The sequence below is a fragment of the Nymphaea colorata genome, chromosome 8 (assembly GCF_008831285.2).
Source record: "Nymphaea colorata isolate Beijing-Zhang1983 chromosome 8, ASM883128v2, whole genome shotgun sequence".
NCBI lineage: Eukaryota > Viridiplantae > Streptophyta > Magnoliopsida > Nymphaeales > Nymphaeaceae > Nymphaea > Nymphaea colorata.
Genome location: NC_045145.1, coordinates 6,165,546 through 6,187,900, shown reverse-complemented (window position 1 = coordinate 6,187,900; position 22,355 = coordinate 6,165,546). Strand labels below are relative to the sequence as shown.

Here is a 22,355-nt window from a genome sequence, read left to right as displayed (position 1 = left end):
TAGAGTACATCACATTTCTTTTTGTAGTTACAATATTCTCTCTACTACTATGATGTAATTTCTGAAAAAAGTTCATAGTTTTGGTAAAATAACTTCATATTGAACTAGTGCCTGTATGAGGTCATATTTCACTAGCTCTAGTTTTAGATTTTGTCTTTCATTTACTTATCAAGGAAGATTTTTTTTTTAATCTCTTATTATCACTTAATTTCCACATAATTTGTTTAATTACTTTTCATAAAACTATATGTTTGTGGTTGTGCATTGCCTATGGCATAACTACCACAATGTTCAATTGAGAATAATTTATACAAAGAACCATAAAAAATCATGTTTATAATCCAAACTAAAACCTAGTTTAAAATGTGAAAACCTTGTTTTGTCTTGTCATCAGAACATGCAAACCAAGTATGAAAAACTGCTTACAAGACCAGGTTCTTATAAGATAATGTTTTACAAAACTTTTTTTTATGCTATAAACCAAAAGGTACCAAAGTACTTAGTGGCCTAATTGAGGAAGTGTTCCGCCAGTTGAGTAACTTCTTAAGTGGGCAGTATTTTGTTTTATGCATTTATTTTTTGTAGATTCTGATTTGCATCATGCATGTGTTTCATTGTTTAAAAATTATCAATTAGGAACATCTTTCGTTAGGTTTCGCTTGCATATTGTGTATAATATCACATCTTGCAAACTAGTTAGGTTTCGATTTGCATCCTCTAAATATTTAGGATTGCATTGATTAGACATTCTTTTAATGCTGCACTCTTTCTAAGGGACAACTTTTGGGATTGATTAGGAAGCATTTGGAATTAGGTGTAGATATAACATTTGGTCAAGAGTGGACTAGGCAATAGGGTAATTTAGCTTTTCTAGATTTTAGGAAACAAATCCTACTATCTAGGAGCAAAATCAAATTACTTGGACTTGGAAGCTTCCACAGCCCTTCCTAGAGCTCTCTCTAGAAGAAGCATGGATGATCTAGGGCCTCACCTAGGTAATTCTCCAGGTAATCTTCATTCACCCTTGGTGCATTAGTTTGAGTACAGCAAGTCTTTACCTTAGGTTATTCTTCAAATTAGAATAGGTTAGATCAATGTTGTTAAATGCAATGAGGTGAAGCGAAGTGTTGAGCCTCTGAAGCAAGGCAAAGCAAGTTGAGGCATAGCGAAGCTGTACATACAACTAAAATAAGAAGTATACACGTAAAGAACAATGTGAAGAAACATATTTACTCATGTTAATCTTTGTTTCTAGGCTCATAAACATATCAGTATTACACATGCACATCAATTTGCAACTCTCAATCATGAAATCATGTCAATACCCAGCATAATGGCTGAAACCTTGAAAATTCAATTTCAGAAAGTTTAATAGCAATTCAAGGTGGGGCACCGGCACGGGTGCCCGTTGGGTACCTGGCCCAGCCTGAGCCCATGCCCGTGCCCTAAAATTGGGTGTCAGGCTGGCTGATAAGTTATGGAGTCCAGCCAAGTCTGGCCGACCACCCAACCTCACTCGAGCCTATGCCGATGCCCTTAAATTGGATGTTAGGCCTGCTCGATAAGTAATCAAGCCGAGCTGAGCCAGCCCAGCTTGGCCCAATGACTTATTTATAATATTATTTTATTTTAATTAATTATATTTATATTATATTATATTATTATAATCGGGTCAGGCTGAGGTCAAGTGCAAATTGCGAGAAGTCATGCTGGGCCTGGGCTGTGAGCATGGGCTGCAACCTGGCCCGATCCCAACTTCTTAACAGGCCCGGCTGGTTCGAAAACCAGCCATATTGACATTAGACATCAACTTTGGCGTGTCGATCTCCAACTGGAGAGAAGAAACAAGTTCACAAGCTTGCAAATTAATTTCACCAAGCTTTATGTGGATAGAAAATGATATACAGTGTAAAGGAAAATGCCTGAACTCACCAGACCAAGATGAAGACGATAAGCAGATGCAGCTGAGTGAAGGTAAGATGATGCTGACATTCATTGGAGATAATTTACTTTACATTTTATTTCGTTTTTTAATAATTACATAGCATTTCATTTAAATAATTCTAATTCTATTAACTCGTTTTAAGTAAAATTTTAGCTTTAGGTAAATCATTTGGCTTTTGGTTTGCATTAGAGAGGAGAAGCATGTGCCCACTTCGTTGGATATCCCCTATTTTAGAGGTCACCCCCATTGGGCCTCAATCTCCTCGTGTCTCTCCACTCATTAGTACCTAGTTACATTGTAATTTCATTTAGAATGACGTAGAATCATCTGTATATGTTACATCTCATTTCATCTTGATTTGGGATATAATTTTATTCTAATGTTGCCTTCATTTAGTTGCATTTAGTTAGTTAATTTCATTTTAGAGTAGTCAATGAAGATTCTTACTGAAAACACATATCTATTCCCTCAAATGAAAATCAAAATGTAACATAATAAAGTCCAAAAACACTTTCTAATTAGTGCAATTACCAAAATTTAAAAAAAAATCCTAGATCACGTTTACTTTAGGTGTGTTTAATGATGCTGGAGTCGAATTTTCGAACTAAAGTTCTCATTTTCTATGAAACGAAAATTGCATTAGGATTTTTTATTCTGAAATTATAGGCTCATTCTGGAATCACAATTCCAGAATTGTGATTCTATCATAAGGGCACAGAATTATGATTCCAAAATCTTAGAATTTTTTTCATCTCTCTTTAGGATACATGCTATGAAAGTTTTAATTCATCAATTCTAAAATTTTAGTTCTTATTTTCTCAAACACGTCATTTTTCAATGTTAAAGTCAAAATTCTAGACTATCAAGCACAAAGGGAAATTAAAACTGGAATTTGCGTTCCAATTCCAGTTTGAGGTAGAATTTTGTTTTTAGAATTTCATTCTAAAAGCAAAATTCAGTGCTGTCAAACGCAAGCTCGTGGCAATTTAGATCTTCAGTTTAAGTTCCAACTCCTCCACAAGGCTCCGGACACATGCACCCTTGAATTCCTCCAAACAAACGCTCCTGTCTAGGTGATTGTCAACCTGAATGTAAGAAAGGATGACTCTTTTAACTCAACCATGACGTGGACTCGTAACTAGAGAATTAGGAACACTAATCATCTAGAAGAATAGGCACAAAACGACAAGCAACTAAGATACTGACTACACTACACTACACTCATCGATTGGCCAAATCCGTTAATATATGTTCTGCTATTATAGATATTATGAACACCTTCTAGCAGAAATGACCTGCACTCCCCTCTAAATCTCCATATCTGCAATTAAAAGTTTTGATCCGCACCAACTTACACAACATGGAATCAAAGCAATAATGTATCTTATTCAGCCAGTGAATCACAAGAAGGAATCTGACGACCGCAGGACAAGACATATCCATGCATGTTGTCCTCAAAATCAGCTCTGCAGCAACTTTGCTTCTGCAAAGCAGATTTCAAGGCACTTTTATATGCTTCTCACTAGTATGTGACACAGACTTTCCGTCTCCCACGTGTAACCTGTGATCACCAACTCAAATCAGATTACTGCAGCTCATACAAGTCGAGTTCAAAGTAATAGCAAATCATAGACAATAAATTATCAGCAGTCAGGAATTGTAGCCACCCCAATTCCCAATCAAATTTTTCAATATGAAAACTTTCTAGTTTCTGGTTGGCTCATTTCAAAACTCACGTTTAGTACGATTAAAAGAAGGAAGAAGTGTTTTATACTAGAGGCAAGACGTTTATTGCCCTAGCCAGGTTTTGCCAATATCTGCGCTTCTCTTGTAGTGCTAGAGAATCAACAAGCTCTTTGTTGGTGTGTTGTTATGTGAAGAAGGATCTCTGCCTCCCAAACATCTTGACATTCCAGTCCATTCATTTGTTTGAAAAACATTTCAAGATCTGGTTGTGAAAGTGATAGGCGTTTAATGTAATGGAAAACAAAATTGCTTTGTCACGTTGGCCATAGTCAAATATGTCACAGCTCAAGGCTGGTCTTCCATTGTCAAGATTCCCAAGGGCCTAAAAGTTCGCTAGATTCTATAACTGTCTCCAAGGCAAATAACAGGCATTATGCTCATCTCACACTGGGAGGCTGTTTATGTGTTCCTATGGAGGAAGTTAAAGTTGCATTCGAGCAACTTAACGAAGTGAACTTAGCTAAATTGGCTTGTCTCGCTACACTGGTCACAGTTAGGAACTGTCTATAGACCCCCATAATTCACATGAAGCGCAAGTTTTGTAACTTTTAAGCCTTCAATTAAGGCGTCTATTGCTCCCAAACATATAGATTATGCCCCTAAAAATAATCTCTTGCAAAAGCAAGTGAAATATGCAAAATAGGAGGGCAGAGTGGTTGTAGAGTAACAAATGGAAGGCCCCATAATTCAATTGATAATGCCTCCAATATGAGTTATTTGACATACATCCGATAAAATTCGAACCATGCAGATTTTAAAATGTTGTTCAGGCATAACAATAGACTATATATTCAAGCAAAATTCTTCTGGTCGACAGATTAGGATGTCTAATTTAGCAATCGCCAGATAATGGAGATGTAGCATTTGAATTATTGAAGGTAAATTGAAGCATTAATTGATTTTCCGTTTTGCTTGTAATAACAAGTTCATTGCTGAATCCAAGATGCAAAGACATGGAGTGACTCTTACCTCTAGATGCATGCTCCGTTTAAAATAGATCATGTTCATCTTCTTCTAGGTTAAACTTATGGAGAATAGAATTTGGAAATAAAAAAAAATGGGATCATTGCCAAGACATAAAGGGGGATCTGATCAAATGGCACAAAATCATGCCCATCATGAAGCCATGTGGTAAAATCGCACTTTAACATGGTAGTGTGGAAGACTTCGCAGTAGGCGAATATGGCAGTTCATGATGGCCAAGGGCGACAACCAGGCAACGCAAGGAATGATTTATGGTCTGTTTGTAAAGAATGGCACGTTAGGCTACCCTGTCCTCTAAATATCCAAATTCACAAGTATCTGGCTACAAACTGGTGTCATTACCAAAGATTGTAGATAGAGAATTACAACGCCGAAGTAGAGATCGATGTTGCTGTGCCTTGAAGAACGTTGGCAGGTGGATTCCTCTTGTAGCTAGAGGAAAAAGGTGAATTTATATGAGCTTTCTCCCAGGTCGAGCCAGCAAATATGCAAGTTAAATCTCTGGTTGACGCTGCCACCATACTGATTTTGGGTGTCTGGTCAATTAATGAATGCTCTCGAATGCTGAAAAAGGTCAGTTTCATGTCACCTGTTGATGGAAGCATTGCCCAAATTAAATTAAGCAATTCATCTAACACAGGGCACTCAAAAACCTTGAAAGCTTGACAGGGTTACAAGCAAGAATAATACCACACATCCAACAGATAGACATCAAGGGCCAGGCTGTAAATAGTTTCTCAATCCTTGAATACGTGGTGACTGGTAACATGCTGGCAATGGCGAAGCCAAAGGGGATACACCAGGCCTTGGACTTCGGGCAGCAGGTGACACCGTGGTGATGTATGGTTGGCATTAGAGCGAACATGGTGCTCTGTGTTTCCAAGCTTTGCTAGATCTTTGCATGACCGGATTTGCTGCAGAATATCTAAAACTTCAGTCATCTGAGGCCTTGCTTTAGCATCAGAGTGGATGCAGCGCATGGCAAGAGCTGCTGCTGCTTGGGCCCCTTTCTGAGGATATTGACCCTCTAGCTTCATGTCCATTACACGGTATAGCTTACGTTCACTCAAATAAGGTTTTGCCCAGTCAACTAAATTCTGCTCTGCACCGATTTTTGACTGGTCCAGGGCACGGCGACCAGAAAGAAGTTCCAAAAGAACAACTCCAAATCCATAAACATCACACTTTACTGTCAGCCGACCTGGAATTACAACAGGCAAGAAAACAAGCAGCAGTACAGCTACATCTCAAAAATCTCAATCAGGAAGAATACTGGAAAAATCATTTTGACATTTTAATATTTTATGGAACAGATACTACATTACATTTTGGGCTCAACATTGTCGCCTGATAAGTCAATAGCACAATTGGTGGAATGAACTTGAACGTTCCAGAAACACATTAATTGATGGAGTGAACTTGAACGTTCCGGAAACACATTAATTTCACTACTCCACAAACTGCATAAATCCATGTCAATTTTATGGACTTTTTTCAATGCATATGCAGCTCAGACAATGTTCTTGCAGGGGACCTTGTTTTACTAAAAAATAAGGACAACATGAAGCACTAATTAATGTTGAGGGAATAGAAAAAAGGCCACCAAAATTCCAAACATTGGAAGCCGAACACCATCCACATTTGAACTTGGTGCTCAAGCTGACCTCAGTCAAGCCTGAAGGAGCTAAGACTTGGAAGCTAAACTAAACCTTTTTCTTTTAATTTTATATAAAAGACAGAACATTGCAGGACTTTAATTTTAAGTGATGAGTGTGTTGATATACAGAAGGCCTACCTGTGGCAACATATTCAGGAGCAGCATAGCCATGAGTACCAATCACTTGCGTGGAGATATGTGTTTTGTCACCAGTGGGTCCATCTTTTGCTAAGCCAAAATCAGAAAGCTTTGCATTAAAATCCTACATGAAATAATCAGGTCACAGCATGGTTACTGCCTTTGATTATCTTTTTCAAGAGACAAAAAATTGTTACTGTTTATATCCCATGTTTTTTTCTTCATCTTACAGCGTCAAGAAGGATGTTTGAAGCTTTAAAATCACGATATATGACTTGCCGCTCCGCATTATGCAAGAAAGTCAGGCCTTCAGCAGCACCAATGGCAACTTTTATCCTTGTTGCCCAAGATAAGGGCTGAACACCTCCTGCAAAACCACCGCAATGATATCATAATCCAGGACCTCATACATGTCATGCCACTTAGCTAGTCAACCACACTGAATCAAAATGAAAAGGATCCTCAAGTTTACCAAATGAAACCTTCAAAGCATCTGGAACCTAAGTCACATGGGTACGGGTACGGGTACCGGTGCGGGTACGGATCATTTTCAAAAAACTTGGGTATGGGGGTACGACAGTACACATACACACACACATATATATATACACCAAAAATTACAAACAGAATAACATATTCACACATATGTATATCAAAAAATTACAAACAGATGAAAAATGGAAATCGTGTTATTGGAAGAAAGTTTTAAGGAGGAAGGAGAAAACCATAACTCCAAGAAATTCAGTTGCAATGATCTGCAATATACAAAAAGGACACAAAAGCAACGATTTCAAACATGACCCTGTTCTCACGGGACAAAAATGCAGCACACAACTGGTTATTAGACTGAAGACGCACAGCAGGTTCTATCTACAACTATCAAAAAGTGCCGCTGTGGCCAATAAATTCCATGTTAAGCATTACGAGAAAAGAGGAACCACAAATGAAACCAGGCAAAGAAAGAACAAAACCAAGAAAAGCAAGAAAAGGGAAAGGATTGACATTAAAAACTGAATAAAAAACAGAAAAGCGCATTTAGCCAAGTTCAGGAACTAAGAAATCAACTGAAATGCTAAATCTCGTCTGTTAAAACCCTTAAAACCCTACAAAGAACCCAATAGAAAGTGAAGGTAAGAAAACACGTCAATCTCCTTAATAATAAAGCTGACGAAGGAAGATTCAGGTTTGCAGCCATACCTTTGAGAAGGGCCGACGAAGAAACGAGAGGAGGGATATTTTCAAGACACAGGCATGACCATTAACCGGTCAAGAATGATTACAAAGGCACAAAACAGAAAAAGGAAGCACAAAAAATGAAGAAAGAAGCTCGATATTCACAAAACAAATGAGATTTTCAACAGATGAGACCAAAAGCTGCATCAGAAAACCCTAAAAACCTTTATCTTCGCTGTTCGCTGATCGCCGTTCGCAGTTCGCCTCTGGCCTCTCGCCATTCGCCGGAGTGGAGAATCGCCTCCCGTCGTCGGTCTCGGTGAAGACGAGGTGAAGAAGAACCGTCAAGGCTTAATGGTTACGATATTTTTAACGTGAAAAATGTAAACCATGTTAAATTGTAAATCACGTTAAAAACCAAAAAAGGTTGAAATTGGACTAAGTCAACTTTGACCGAGTCCAAAAATGGTCGGATTCGACCTCGACCATACCCGATACAGTCAACGCCGCACCTGACACCGCACCCGCACAGGTACCAATGTCGTACCGGTACAGTGCAGGTAGCCGTGTTACATAATCTGGAACTAAAAAGGATAAAATAAGGGAGCAACGTATAGGAAGGGACATATAATGTACGCTCACATAATGGAGATCAAACTGTTGTAAACTTGTAATAGAATCTACATGTTATTTATTCAATAAAACATCATTGCATACGGGAACAGCAGACAATCACTGTTACTTGGATAAGTTAAGAAGAACCATACTTCATGGCATTCTTGTCATTAACAAATGGTCAGTTTTGAATTGTCGTACAAAAGCAGCAAATGGCACAAGCATGTGAAGCTCAACAAGCCAATTGATCATGGTATATTTCGGACTTGTCCATATATATAATATAATATATATATTCATTGTTTATATTCTTAACATATATATTACCGAACAAAAAATATTAAAAATATACTTAAAGTACAAAAATTAGTCTTCTGTGTTCAAGCCATGCCCCATACCCACACCCATTTTGGGTCATGTTGACGTGGATACTTCTACCTTTTAGAAGTGTCAGTGGGATATAGATGCAGGGTCAACTAACAGAGGCATGCACGAGTGGTTACGGTTATTAATCAATACAAGAAGGACAAACAGTGCACTAAATTTAATGTGGTTATTAATCAATACAAGAAGGACAATCAGTGCACTAAATTTAATGCAAAACTCCCATTATACAACTGAAAAATATCTATAGACAATACTAGTGAAACAACAAAAGAGTGTTAGATTCACAAATAGAAGGAACATTTGTGCTGCTCAAGTTTCAATATCAAAGATAAAAGTCATATTTATATCAAAACAATGCAAACCAGAATGGCTTTGAACAAGAAAACCTGTTTCCATTTGCCAGGTATACTAGAGTTAATAAAATGGCTAAGCATAATTTTGGACAAAATTAGACATCAGCTTGCTGACGACACTCATCACTACTTTGAACACGTTGGAAGACACCTGTGTCCAGACATGTCAACACTGATACGGCACTCAAATAGAAGTGTCCATGTGACATAATCAGGCATATAAAATACTCACTTTTTTATCCTATAATTTGTAGTATGCAACAGCAGCTAATCATCATTTCATACTTAAAAAACATCTAGCTATGTACATGTGTTTCTGTCTCGTTTTGTGTATGTATTCATGGAACACACATACACACAAAGAGAGGCTTCCAGTAAAGTCCAACAGTGTGTATTTGATAAAAAGATAAAGAGCATTTACCTCATAAAAGGATCTAATCAGCCAGAAAGAGAAACTAATTCTGTTTGAAAAAAAAAAAATGTATATATAAATATTTATACAGCAGGATGCACAAAGAATCAAACACATGTAAAATGCAATGTTTAGTTGACATCTAGTGATCGGATCAGACAAGTCAACCTAATCATCAAAATACAAAATATTTGCTTTCAGGTAAATCAATCTGAGAGATGGTCATACGCTACCATTGCCCTGATCATGGTTGAAAACACCAGCAGATTGATAAGTGAAAACCAAAACTCACATGCTAAAGACAAATCACAATACAAATTTTTCCAAGACAAACTCCAAGCAAGTTCATCATCTACAATGTGTGCATGCTTAATATCAGCCTTAAGATTTACAATGACCCATAACATCTTGAATGAGAACAGTTTCAAAAGTTTGCACATTGCGTCATGCTGAACAAAAAACTGTTTAAACGTTGTTCTAATAAAAGGATGGCACAATTAGCAAAGGTACCAAAGAACAGGAATGAAGTATTTCTACAATAGCTAATCCCACCAGAATCTCAAATCTAAGGAGCAAAGAAACTTACGTCTAAACAGATGATTTTCAAGGCTCCCTTTAGGCATGAACTCATACACCAACAGCCTGTTCTCACCCTCCAAAGAGTATCCAATAAGCTTCACAAGATGTGGGTGGTGAAGCTGACTGAGATAATTGACCTCCGCCTACAAAAATAATAGCTGTCAAGAGAACAGGAAGACAACCCCAACCAGTAGAAAATGTCGGTGCAGGTCACCATCGTCCCAAACAAAAAATCAAGAAGCATCTACTTCAAGGATTTCCTTTGCTTATACTAGTCAAAGGCGCTTGCTTCCTAAAGGATCCTTCACATAAACTTAATGATTTATCAAAAGAACTTACCAACCATTCCTTGTGCCCTTGAAATCCTTCAGGTTTAAGCTTCTTCACAGCAACAACAATACCAGATACTGGCCGAGCAGCAGCAAGAGTCTGCTCGTCAATCCATCCTTTAAAAACATAACCAAACCCACCTTGACCGAGAAGGCTATCTGGACGAAAATTTCTTGTAGCATTTTGAAGCTCATTAAAGGTGAAGACCTTCAAATTCGGAGATGAAAATATCTCACCCTCAGATCTTGTGAGAGGAAGAATTCCTGTCTGCTGAGAAGATGTGGATGAGAAAACAGTCTTGCTGGAGGTGCTTGATGTATCTGGATCACCAGAAACTGTACTTTTGTCGGAGGCCCTTGATGTACCTGGGTCACCTGATGATAAAATATACTCGCTGGAGATTCTTGATATATTTGGTTGACAGATTATAAAAGGACAAAATGAAAAACACAGATCCCAACAAATATTAAATAATATAGAGAAGACAAAATACTCTAGAAATTTATCAATGGAGCAATCAAAATGAATCACACTCAAAATTATAGAAATATTCTTTAGGGCATCTACTACTGTATCCCACCCTGTTCCTATGTGAAGGAGAAAAGAAAATATACAGTCACATAAATTAAATTTTCAAAAGAACATTATGCATAAAGTGCCAGAGAGGCAAGACCGAAATAGAGTTATCAAACACCGCAAGTATTGGCAAAGACATCAGGCACCAGAATGCACGAAAATTTCACAATGAAAGTCCCATGAAATGCTGGATGGATGCAACTTAACATTATAATAACCTTGTCACTCTGAATCCGAGCTTTACCATGGCCCTGTAAGCCATGATATAAGGGACTCACCTAGGGTTAACCTCTAAGATAGGCCCATTAAGCAGTTGGTCATAAATATTTCCTCATCATCATCCAAAACATCATAAAAGAAAAAAGAGAAAAACCAGTCCCATAGAGTATGCCACTTGACCCAAAAAAAGGCATGAATTGGGAACATCACAAATTCTGCTGGAGCTTTTCTAACACAAAATGAGAAAAATATAAAAATGTAAACCACTCATGCTGCCAAAATAAATAATATTAACTATAAGGGAAAAAATAAACATGAACTGAAAAATATGAAATGCAAAATAAAAGAAAAAAATATGCCATATGCATCACACGGATATTTGACTACAGAAAATCAAAAGCAAGAATTAATAATTTAAACTAGTCTTCACCACAATAAAATAAAATCAACGTGTGATGTACATGTTTTACTCTTCAAGCAACTTAATACTGGTAAGAGAAGCATAAACATTTCAGAGGATGGAAAAACGCCCCATGCATGAGAGCCCCTGAGCCCTCCCTTTCATGTATGAATCCTTCCAATGTCTTCTCTTTTCCCATTGAGTCTACAAGGATATTTTCCAAACAGTTGACTCTTCATAGTCATCCTTAGGGGCTTTATGCAACCTCTAATATCCAACAAAGGTTTCCAACAATTTTCATGTTCTTTAAAGATAAGACCTCAGGTACAACCTGTACCATATCATGCATACTGTTGAATAATATTTGTGTTAGGTGGTCTTTTTGAATATTTAAGAGTTTAGGAACAGCTCTTTACAAATAAGTGTTCTAGTTGTGGACTTCTTTTGTAATTTGTTTTTTTACCCTATTCTCATTTAACGTGAGATTAAGGCAGATTAGTGCATACGAAAAAGTTCTCTCTCTCTCTCTCTCTTTTCTCCCTTGGCTGCACGCAACACGGTATCAGAGCCCAACCTTTCTTGGGATTGAAACCTATCTCTCGTCATCATCCTTTTCTCACCGTTCTCATCCTCTTCCTCTTCTTCTGTTCTCATGGAAAGTTTTGAGGGCAAGACAGTTTGAACTTGCATATTAGGCTCGATCTAGGGTTTTCTCAAGCAAAGGATTAAAAACCCTAGATCGATGCCTTTGTTGAAGTGGACGTGGATGAAGATTGGTTAAACGTTCTTCAAACTGGATGGAAGTCGCAGGTGTCTCCCTCACGTGGCAGAAGTTTTCTTCGTTGTCCCTGATCACTGCTTGTTGAATGGAAGTTGCTGGTGTCTGCTGGATGTCGCAGGTGTCTCCTTGTGTCTGATGGATGTCGCAGGTGTTTCCTTCAAGTCGCAGAAGGTTTCTTCATTGTCGCTGGTCATTGCTTGTTGAAATCTGGATTTTTTTTTTCCAATCTATCGTGAATGGGGATATAAGGTCTGATAAATCTGTCGTGAATTAATTGTGGGTGTAAACAGAGCATGGAAAGTTATGTGCAATGACCAGTTTTCTGTCAGCCGTGGATCTGCCCTAGATGTTATAAAGGGTATTTTTTTTTATCGCAGAAAACTCCTTATCATCTGCGTAAGTTATAGTCTCTTCCTGCTGCCTATACTAGTGCTGGAATATGCGTACGTTATAGTCTCTTCCTGCTGCATATATTAGTGTTGTCTGCGTAAGGCATAGTATCTTCCTGCTGCATGTACTAGTTCTGCCCTGCTGCATATATTTGTGTTGTCTGTTTTTTTGTGGGTGTTACAATGGAGCTTGGACAGCAGTCTAATATGGGAGACAGTCCTAAGATTGAGTCTTATACTGAATACAAAGTGGTTGGGAATCCTTTCTTCTATGGTTCTACTGTGAAATTAAATGGTCACAACTATGAAATCTGGTCACGAATGTTTATGATGTCTGTAGTAGGACATCGAAAAGACCACATCATTGAAGAAGATGAACCGAGTGTTAAAACTGGGAAATATACCACATGGAAAGAAGATAATAGTATTGTTATGTCTTGGATCATGAACAGTGTGCAGACGGATATAGCTCCTACTCTTGCCTTCTATATGACTGCCAAACATATGTGGACGTTCTTGAGACAAACTTATTCTTATGACAAGAATGTCTCAAAAATTTTACAAGCTGAGGAAGAATTACTCGAACTGCAGCAAGGTGAATTGGAACTATCTCAATACTTTGCTTCAGTTAAAGCTGCGTATGAACGATTGAAGGCTCTTCGACCTCCATGTCAAGCATGTTACAAGAGCATTTTGAGCAGAGTATGGTGGCTAAGTTTTTGGCTGGTTTGTCCCCTAAGTATGAGGTAGCAAAAGTTTAGATGCTTACTGGAGTAGAAATTCCAGATCTTGCTGAGACATACAATAGACTCAGTAGATTGGCTGTATCTCTCTCTCAGCCCCATAGTGAGTCTCCTTCTACAGCCTTAGCTATGTCTGGAGGGCATGGACAAGCCACTAAGGGAAGAGGCTCAGGTCATGGTGTAGGGAGCAGAGGAAGATTTCAATGTACATTATGTGGAAAATTGGGACATTTGAAAGATATATGCTGGGACAAACATGGTAGACAGCTTCTACTTGTCATGGTAGGGGATCTAGTACTTCAGGGGGTAGAGGGACCTTCTCTTCTCAGATTCCTATAGGGTCTGCCCGAGCTCCTACACCTCTTGGAGAGACTCCTTCCTTTATGAATTCTGAGAACTCCACAGTGACTATGAGTAAGGCAGAGTATGATCAGCTTATGGCTCAGCGATCTCTTCCTACCACAATGTCTACAACTGCCTCCTCAGTCATGGTGGATTCCTCTTTATCTGTTGGTAGTACTTCCCATGAACCAGGTACTATGTGGATTATTGATTCTGGGGCTTCGAAACACGTTTGCAGTCAGCCTCACGTATTTACTTCATTGCATTGTTTTCCACAGTCTCAATGTCAATGGAAAGCTTTCTCTTATTATGGGAATTGGGGATGTTAAACTTTATGGTTCTATCCTTCTTTCCCATGTTTTATATGCTCCAGAGTTTCATGCTAACCTTTTATCTCTTACTCAGTTGACGAAAGATTTGCGTTGTAGAGCCATATTTGATCTTGGTTCATGTGTTTTTCAGGACTTGCAAAATGGGAAGACGATTGGTGGTGGCCATGAGCACAAGGGAGTTTACCTACTATCGAAACCAGTAGAGGGCATGGCATCTATGGCTCTATTTAAGCCTACCCCATATCAGTGGCATCTCCGACTAGGCCATCCTTCATTATCCAAGATTCGTAGTGTTCTCCCTAATATTTCTGTGTCTGAGTCATTCTAGTGTGGGGCTTGTCAATTGGGCAAACACACTAGAAGTAGTTTTCCTTCCAGCAGTAGTCCGTCGAGTCATGCAGTTTTTTATCTTATTCATGTTGATGTTTGGGGGCCTAGCCAGGTTGTAAGTCAAGCCAAATTTAGGTATTATCTTGTTATTGTTGATGATTTTTCTCGTCTTAGTTGGGTGTTCTTGTTAAAAGAGAGGTCTGAAGTTATCTGTATTCTTCAAAATTTCATTATTGAAATAAAGACTCAGTTTGGTTCCATTATCAAAAAACATTCGCACTGATAATGCTTGTGAGTTCAAATCCAATACTTTGTTACAGTTTTACACCAAATATGGAATATGTCCTCAATTCACTTGCCCCCACACTTCTCAACAAAATGGTATTGCCGAACGTAAACATCGTCAGCTACTTGACATGGCTCGTACTCTCATGATACATAGATGTGTTCTGACCCAATTTTGCAGTGATGTCATACTCACTGCATGTTATCTAACTAACTGTCTTCCATCCTCGTCTATTGGTAATCAAATTCTCATTCAAGTTCTCTATTCAGATAGACCCTTGTTTTTCCTTCCACCCAAAGTCTTTGGGTGTACTTGCTTTGTTCACATCCTTTGTCCTAATAAAGACAAACTTGGTGCACAATCAATTAAATGTATTTTCATTGGTTATCCAAAACACCAAAAGGATTATATCTGTTTTGACTCCCACACTCATAAGCAGTATATCAGTGCGGATGTTACATTCTTTGAGTCACGTCCTTATTTCTACTCTACTCCATCACTACCAGACACATCGTCGTCTATTCCTTTACCTATCCCACTGGTTCCCCTGCAGTCTGTTCCTTATGATTCATTCCCCAATGTCAGCAGATTCCATGATCCCCCACTGGTATACACCCGCCGACACGCTTCTGCTCAAGACTGTCCACCAGTCGCTTCTCAGGATGTAAGTATCTCTAATGTCACTACTCCTCCTGCCCAAGATGCTTCTGAAATGTCTTTCGATTTACCGATTGCCTTACGCAAAGGCAAAAGACAGTGTACTCTTCATCCTATATCTCAGTTTGTTTCTACTACCGGTATTGGTGGGAGCCTGCAGCAGTTTGTGTCAGCCTTGTCAGTAACTTCTATTCCCTCTAGTCACCAACAGGCATTACTTGATCCTAGGTGGCGGCAGGCTATGCAGGATGAGATGGAGACTCTAATGCAAAGGGGAACGTGGGAATTGGTTGATCCTCCATCTGGTTGTGATGGTGTGGGCTCCAAATGGGTATTTACCGTCAAGTACCTGTCTGATGGCTCAGTGGAGCGCTACAAAGCTCGTCTCGTAGCATAGCAAAAGGTTATACCCAATGGGATGGATTTCTTTGAGACTTTTTCTCCTATGGCTAGGATGGGAACTATACGTTTTATTGTATCCGTTGCAGTACATTAGGATTGACCCTTATATCAGCTGGATGTCAAAAATGTCTTCTTATATAGGGATCTTGATGAGACCGTGTATATGCAGCAGCCTCCTCACTTTGAATGTCAAGGGGAGTGTGGTAAGGTGTGCAGGCTTAAGAAGGCTATATATGGCTTGAAACAAAGTCCTCGCACTTGGTTTCACAAATTTTCAGAAGTTGTGTTAAAATGTGGTTTTAAGAGATCTCAGCTGGACCATTCGTTATTCATCAAGAAAGGATCTAGAGGTACAGTTGTGTTAGTGGTGTATGTTGATGATATTGTTTTGACAGATGAATGTGAGCAGGAGGTAGCTCATACAATACAACAACACTTTGTTACCAAAGATCTTGGCCAGCTACGATACTTCTTTGGCATTGAAGTTGCTCGTAGTAAAGAAGGAGTGGTGTTATCACAAAGGAAGTATGTTCTTGATCTATTACAGGACACATGGATGCTGAGAGCTAAACCTGCAACCAATGTTATCACTGGAGTAGCGTATCGCGTATCGGTCGGGCCGACCTATACGTCGTATCGTAACGTATCGTAAACGTATCGTAACGTATCGTAAAATTAATTTTTTAATTTTTAAAAAATATTAAAAAATCATAAAAAATTCCAAAAAAATCCGAAAAAACAAGTAAAAATCAGAAAAAATCAACAAAAATGTATTTAAAGGAACATTCATCATTCATGTATATGATTATGAAGTATGAACTATGAAAAACACATTCCAAAATAAGAAATCAGACATTCAAAATAACATAATAAGCAGCTAAAGAGAATTCGATTACATCACAATTCATAAGTTCAAAAGTAAAAACATATAGTTATCAATCATGATTCATTCAAGTTTCAACAACAATCCTCGTCAATCATCATTTCCATCATCATCTTCATGATCATCTTCATTTTCTTCATTAAGTGCTTCTATCCCCTCTGTTGGAAATGGAATTTCACCAACATTCCATTGCTCTCCAGCCTCTCCTTCTTCAATAATCTCTTGGGAGCCATTGCAAGCAGCCACATCGCTGTGTGTACCAGCTATATGGTTTTTAAAGCGAGAGATCCCTCCTGATATGATTTGCTTACAATAATTGCACTTAACTCTTAACCTATCTTTGGGATTCACCCTTGTACACCACTGCCATGCAGGATCCGACATTATATCTTCACAAAACAAGTAAAAACATACAAATAAATGTAGGAAGTAAGAGAAATGAACGATTCAATGGCAAAAATGAGTTATTTCTTACCTTCTTGGTGTTAGAAACCAAAAAACCCTCTTTCTCCAAGCTTCTCACCGTCCTGAGACTCCCCACAACAAGAAATAAAGTTTATTCACCGGCAAATCTTGATGCAAATGGAGAAAATCTCTCCCTCCCACGTCTCTTGCAGTGTTTAGAAACAATAGAAAAGATAGAGAGGAACGTAGGTTTTAAAAAAAAAAGACGCAAAAAAGGAGCCGTCGTGCCCCTTTTTCATTTTAACCCTGTATCGTATGATACAGGGGTGTATCGCTCGTATCGTACGATATGGTGCCCGTATCGCACGATACGGGCGATACGCGTACGATACGCACGCATATCGTGCGTATAACTTGTATCGTATCGTTGTTGTTGATACGGAAGATACGTATCGTACGATACGGATAACATTGTCTGCAACTCTTCTTCTGAACCCACGGGTACATCTATATGATGATGACTCTGAAGAGGTAGCTTCTCACTCCTACAGATCGTTGATTGGTAAGCTTCTCTATGTGACAGTAACTCAGCCAGATATTAGCTTTGTTGTGGAAAAATTAAGCTAATTCATGGAAAAACCAAGAAAATCACATTGAGATGCAGCTATGTTGATTGTCAAGTATTGGAAGTCCTCCCCTGGCAAAGGCCTTTTCTTTAAAAAGGGTACATCTCTTGATGTCAAAGCTTATAGCGATGCAGATTATGCAGGCTTAGTTGATGATAGGAAGTCCACCATAGGGTTTTGTGTGTTTGTGGGAGAAAATTTCATCTCTTGGAGAAGTAAGAAACAAAATGTTGTTTCTAGGTCCAGTGCGGAGTCTGAATATCGTGTTGTGACTCAAACGGCTGCTGAAATGACATGGTCTAGATCTTTACTTGAGAGTCTTGGTATTTCTACTTCTACACCTATGAAGATGTTTTGTGATAACAAGGCTGCCACCTACATTGCTAATAATCCATTATTTCATAAGAGGACAAAGCACATTGAAGTAGATTGCCATTATATTCATGATATGGTTCAAGAGGGAATCATCTCCACAATACATGTAGCCTCTGAAGATCAAGCCGTTGATATCTTCACTAAAGCCTTGCTTATTGCAGAGTTTTCTAGATGTTATAACAAGCTGAGCATGATTAACATCTATGCTCCAGCTTGAGGGGGAGTGTGGGAGTGTTGAATAATATTTGTGTTAGGTGGTCTTTTTGAATATTTAAGAGTTTAGGAACAGCTCTTTACAAATAAGTGTTCTAGTTGTGGACTTCTTTTGTAATTTTTTTTTTTACCCTATTCTCATTTAACGTGAGATTAGGGCAGATTAGTGCATACGAAAAAGTTCTCTCTCTCTCTCTCTCTCTCTCTCTCTCTTTCTCGTTCTCTTCTCTTCTCTCCCTTGGCTGCACGCAACGTATACATTATAGGGTTGTTCTGTACAGATTATACAATGTTAGGCTGGTACACTGCTCAGATACCCCTGTAATTAACCTCAAATTTAAATTATATTGACTTTTCCTACAGATATGAATACATATCATAGTGTGTGACATGAGATGGCATGGTACGTACAGTATTCAGTTAAAACATATCATTTTACCAGCTGAGATACAAATCAGGACTGGTCTACTGGATCACTGCTAATCGATGAATTCCAACAGGATGAGAAATCTGACCCCCAACAAAATTCATACTTATAGCTGCAGCTCATTTGACATGCAAATATTGCAGAAAGCCAGAAACTATAAAACAAACTTAAGAAACAGAAAGTCGACTACTGATGAAACTTATTTTGCATGATTATGTCAACGATAAAAACACAAGCAGGGAAAACATCTATCCTGGACATATAATTGCCTCCGTCCGCCAAACATACAATAGACGATCTAAAAGTGAACCGCTACACACTACAGACTACAGAGTAATAAAACTTAAAGATCAGGACGCATACAGTGAAATTTGAAACCAAATTGCCACAGGGAACCAGAAATCAAGAAGCAAGCTCATTACAAATCAGTGATCATCATAATCTCAAAGAGGACAGCATTTCAGTTCCCATTTAATCTCGATAATATATTGAAGTTCTGTTATTTGCGAAAGTCAACAACCTAGCTTACAAAAACAGGTTCCAACTGATCCTACTGTCTGTTTGCCTACGTCCAAATTATCTCCAAAACACCAAACTTTGAAAGTTCACCCCCACGCCTCTCTCTTTCTAGTAATATGCTTTTTCCATCGAAGCAAATGAACCAACTCTGAAGGAGTGAACAAAACACACTGATCCAGCTTGCTTTCCACCAAAGCAAGGAAAACTTTCACCGAATTAGTTTCTACGAAAAGCAAAATAAAATTCAACTAGTAGATTGGTGGGCTCGGTTATGGATTCCTAAATCCCTACATCAAACAACGAACACATACTAAAACAAAACCAAAGAAGATTGTTGAACAGCAAAAAGATGAATTCAACCTCCAACAAGCTTAATTGCACCCACGTCCAACAACAATTCACCGACTAAAATTACTTATCAGGGACGACTAACCGAGACAATGAAAAACAAAAATAAAGCATAAGAGGAACCAAAAAAGCCAAAACAAACCGAACTAAGAACAAGAAAGCTTAATAAAAAGGAGAAAAACGAAGCTACCATTGTCATTCTGATTACGGGGAGCTCTGTTTTCTCTGCCGAGAACAGCAAAACAAGCACCCATAAAAGAAAGACAGGCAAAGAGCAAGGCCAAACACCAGAAATCCTCGGAGAGAGAGGACGCAAGGTAGGAAGCTGGTCCTTCGCCTACCCAGAAAACGAAGAACTCGTTGGTTTTGTTTCCCGCAATTTAGTCATCGGGGGTTTCTCCTCCTTTTCGGAGAATGCCCAAAGCTGCTAATTTTCCATTCGCTGTTCAATTGTTTGTTGACATATATTGCCATGTCTCGCGCGATGTTCGAACCTGTGTCGAAGATTCAGTACTTTCCCTGTACATTTTTTCAAAGACAAGTTGATTGATACGGCGCGTTTATTTGAAATGTTCGAAAATGACCGCCCAAAAAAACTGGCATACTCGCTTTGGATGAGCGTTTGGTGTCTTACAATTTTGATTCTGGAATCAAAGCTCCATAATCAAATTTCCACCACAATTTAGAATTGGAATGAAAATTCTAATTTCATTCCTTCGACTTTGATAGTATGATTTTAGACTTAAAAATAATTTTTTAATGGAAATAAAATTAAAATTCTAGAATGCATGAATTAAGGCCTTCATGCATTGTGTACCAAAGAGACTAAAAAATACATAATGGAATCATAATCTCACCCTAGAAGAAAGATAAAAAATTTCAGAATTATGTAATCATAATTCCACCTCCTAAGCTGGGTCATAAATTCTAGCATTTTGATTCTTGAATGAGTCTATAATTTCACAATCAAAATTCTTTGTTTCATAACACAATTCTTATTTTCTTAGAATGAAAATAACGATTCTAAAATTCCATTGATTTCAAGTGAATCAAACACCCCTAAAGCTAAATTTTGTTAAAACTAAATTTTTACAAAACCATGTTTTGATAAAAGTATAAACAACATGTCCCCCTTTTTTGAGGCATATCTAACTTTTCATCCAAACCAGATTTTGAATGATAGTTTTTTAATCAGGATTCCACGAAATTTGGTTTTCACAAAACTACTTTTTTTCAGGATGTCATCTAAGCACCTCAAGACTTTGTGAGCATTTTTTTGGTAGGAGGGCTTTTGGTTTATGCATACATTTATTGCACAGTAAGTATCATTTGGACTATTTATTTTCATTTTTTAATAGTATATATATATATATATATATATATATATATATATATATATATATATATATATATATATATATATATATATATATAAACTCTTTAATCTAACCAAAGCTATCCATTTAAAGCAAATGGATAGTTGAAAGAAAAATAAAAAAAAAATGTATTGACAAAAATGATCTATCATAATCTTAAATACGGGACTAAACTTTTAGGTTGTTACAATCCATCCCCCTTAAAGCAAACACGTCTGAGGGTGTAGGACCCTAGGTTTGAGTGTTACATCGTGTTGACAAAAATGATCTATCATAATCTTCAATACGAGATTAAACTTTTTCATATTTACAATGCAAGCTCCAAGATAAACTGAGCTTGCCTTTGAGCCATAAGCATCTACTTACAATAACAAAACTAAATACAACCAAAATCTTAATTTGAGTGTGTGCATGCACCACAGATTTGGACTGCAATGTCAAGCCTCGACTGCAAATAGGGTGGATTGGGACCACCTGAAAAGTAAGAGATTTAAGGTCATGAGCATACAACTGTACTCAGTAGGTGTTCCCAGTTTGATTATTTTAAATGAGTTCATACCCAATAAGAACTAATCAAATGCATATGTATGAAAACAGTATAAGCACCGTGTCCCAAGTATAATAAATAAGCCCAAGCTAACCAAACATGAACGTAACTCACATGAGCATATAAAATTTCAGTTAGTTTTTGGTCCCTAGAAACCTGCAAGGCACAGCACAAGACCTAGTTTCCAATTATTTATTCATGTTATTACATCAGTTTTAATATTACCCTGCTGCAGCAGCAGCTCCCATTGAAACTTCAACGTCAGTGGTACCAGCTCCCGCCATCTCGGCACAAGTGGTGCATTTCCCTTAAGCTCTCAGCGTCAGTGTACATGCTCCCACCATCACGACACAGGTGGTACATTTCCTCTAGCTCTGAGAGTGGGGGTGTTGGCACCACAGTGCCGTAAGCCCTAATAGACTCAACTCCGACCTTGCGCTCATGCATTTAACTCTGGGTCTTTCAACCATACATTAAACTCTAGTACTACGGCCATACAATAACTCCGGTCTTACAACCGTGTATCACCTCAGAGTTGTGCCTCTCATTAGGGTAACAAGCATATTTTAAGAAGATGTATGTAGTCAGCACAAAATGTATCGTATTCAGTCTCTTAAACCAATTGATTGGTTTTAAGCAATTTTGTCACATCATCATTATTTTTGTCACTGTGCTTCAATATTCCATGTAGTAAACTTTCATGATCATCCATGGCTATGACATATGAAATTTTTAATCATAATTCTTAAAGGTTGATAGAAAATGTACACAGCCATCAAAGGTATAAGCTGCAATATATACAAGGTATCATATCTTCATACGATGTTAACATGAAAATTCTCTTGCAATCTCTCATATAG

At 38.0% G+C, this 22,355-nt stretch overlaps 1 protein-coding gene across 4 annotated transcripts; it reads right to left on the bottom strand.

Annotated features, from left to right (window-relative positions):
- Positions 1-4,818: 4,818 nt before the first annotated feature.
- LOC116258908 (probable serine/threonine-protein kinase PBL3) lies at positions 4,819-20,105 on the bottom strand. Of its 4 annotated transcripts, none has more exons than XM_031636362.2 (8): positions 19,763-20,105; positions 10,556-10,693; positions 10,329-10,435; positions 9,997-10,132; positions 6,701-6,837; positions 6,471-6,594; positions 5,366-5,876; positions 4,819-5,264 (listed from the first exon to the last, which is right to left on the bottom strand). In XM_031636362.2, exons 1-7 carry the CDS (start codon positions 19,824-19,826, stop codon positions 5,413-5,415), a joined length of 1,170 nt encoding a protein of 389 aa, XP_031492222.1. In that variant the 5' UTR covers positions 19,827-20,105; the 3' UTR covers positions 4,819-5,264; positions 5,366-5,412. The 4 variants fall into 4 exon arrangements, with proteins under 4 accessions (XP_031492222.1, XP_031492217.1, XP_049935126.1 ...); XM_050079170.1 differs by lacking the exon at positions 4,819-5,264 and adding exons at positions 6,001-6,082; positions 6,121-6,135 and having other exon boundaries at positions 5,723-5,876; positions 10,329-10,693; XM_031636357.2 differs by having other exon boundaries at positions 10,329-10,693.
- Positions 20,106-22,355: the final 2,250 nt, after the last annotated feature.

Coding starts and splice junctions, on each gene's coding strand:
- LOC116258908 (XM_031636357.2), bottom strand. CDS start 19,826: ATGGGTGCTTGTTTTGCTGTTCTCGGCAGAGAAAACAGAGCTCCCCGT. Junction 10,694..19,762: donor CCGTAATCAGAATGACAATG/GTAGCTTCGTTT, acceptor TTTTATCATCAG/GTGACCCAGGTACATCAAGG. Junction 5,877..6,470: donor TCCTGAATATGTTGCCACAG/GTAGGCCTTCTG, acceptor TTGTAATTCCAG/GTCGGCTGACAGTAAAGTGT.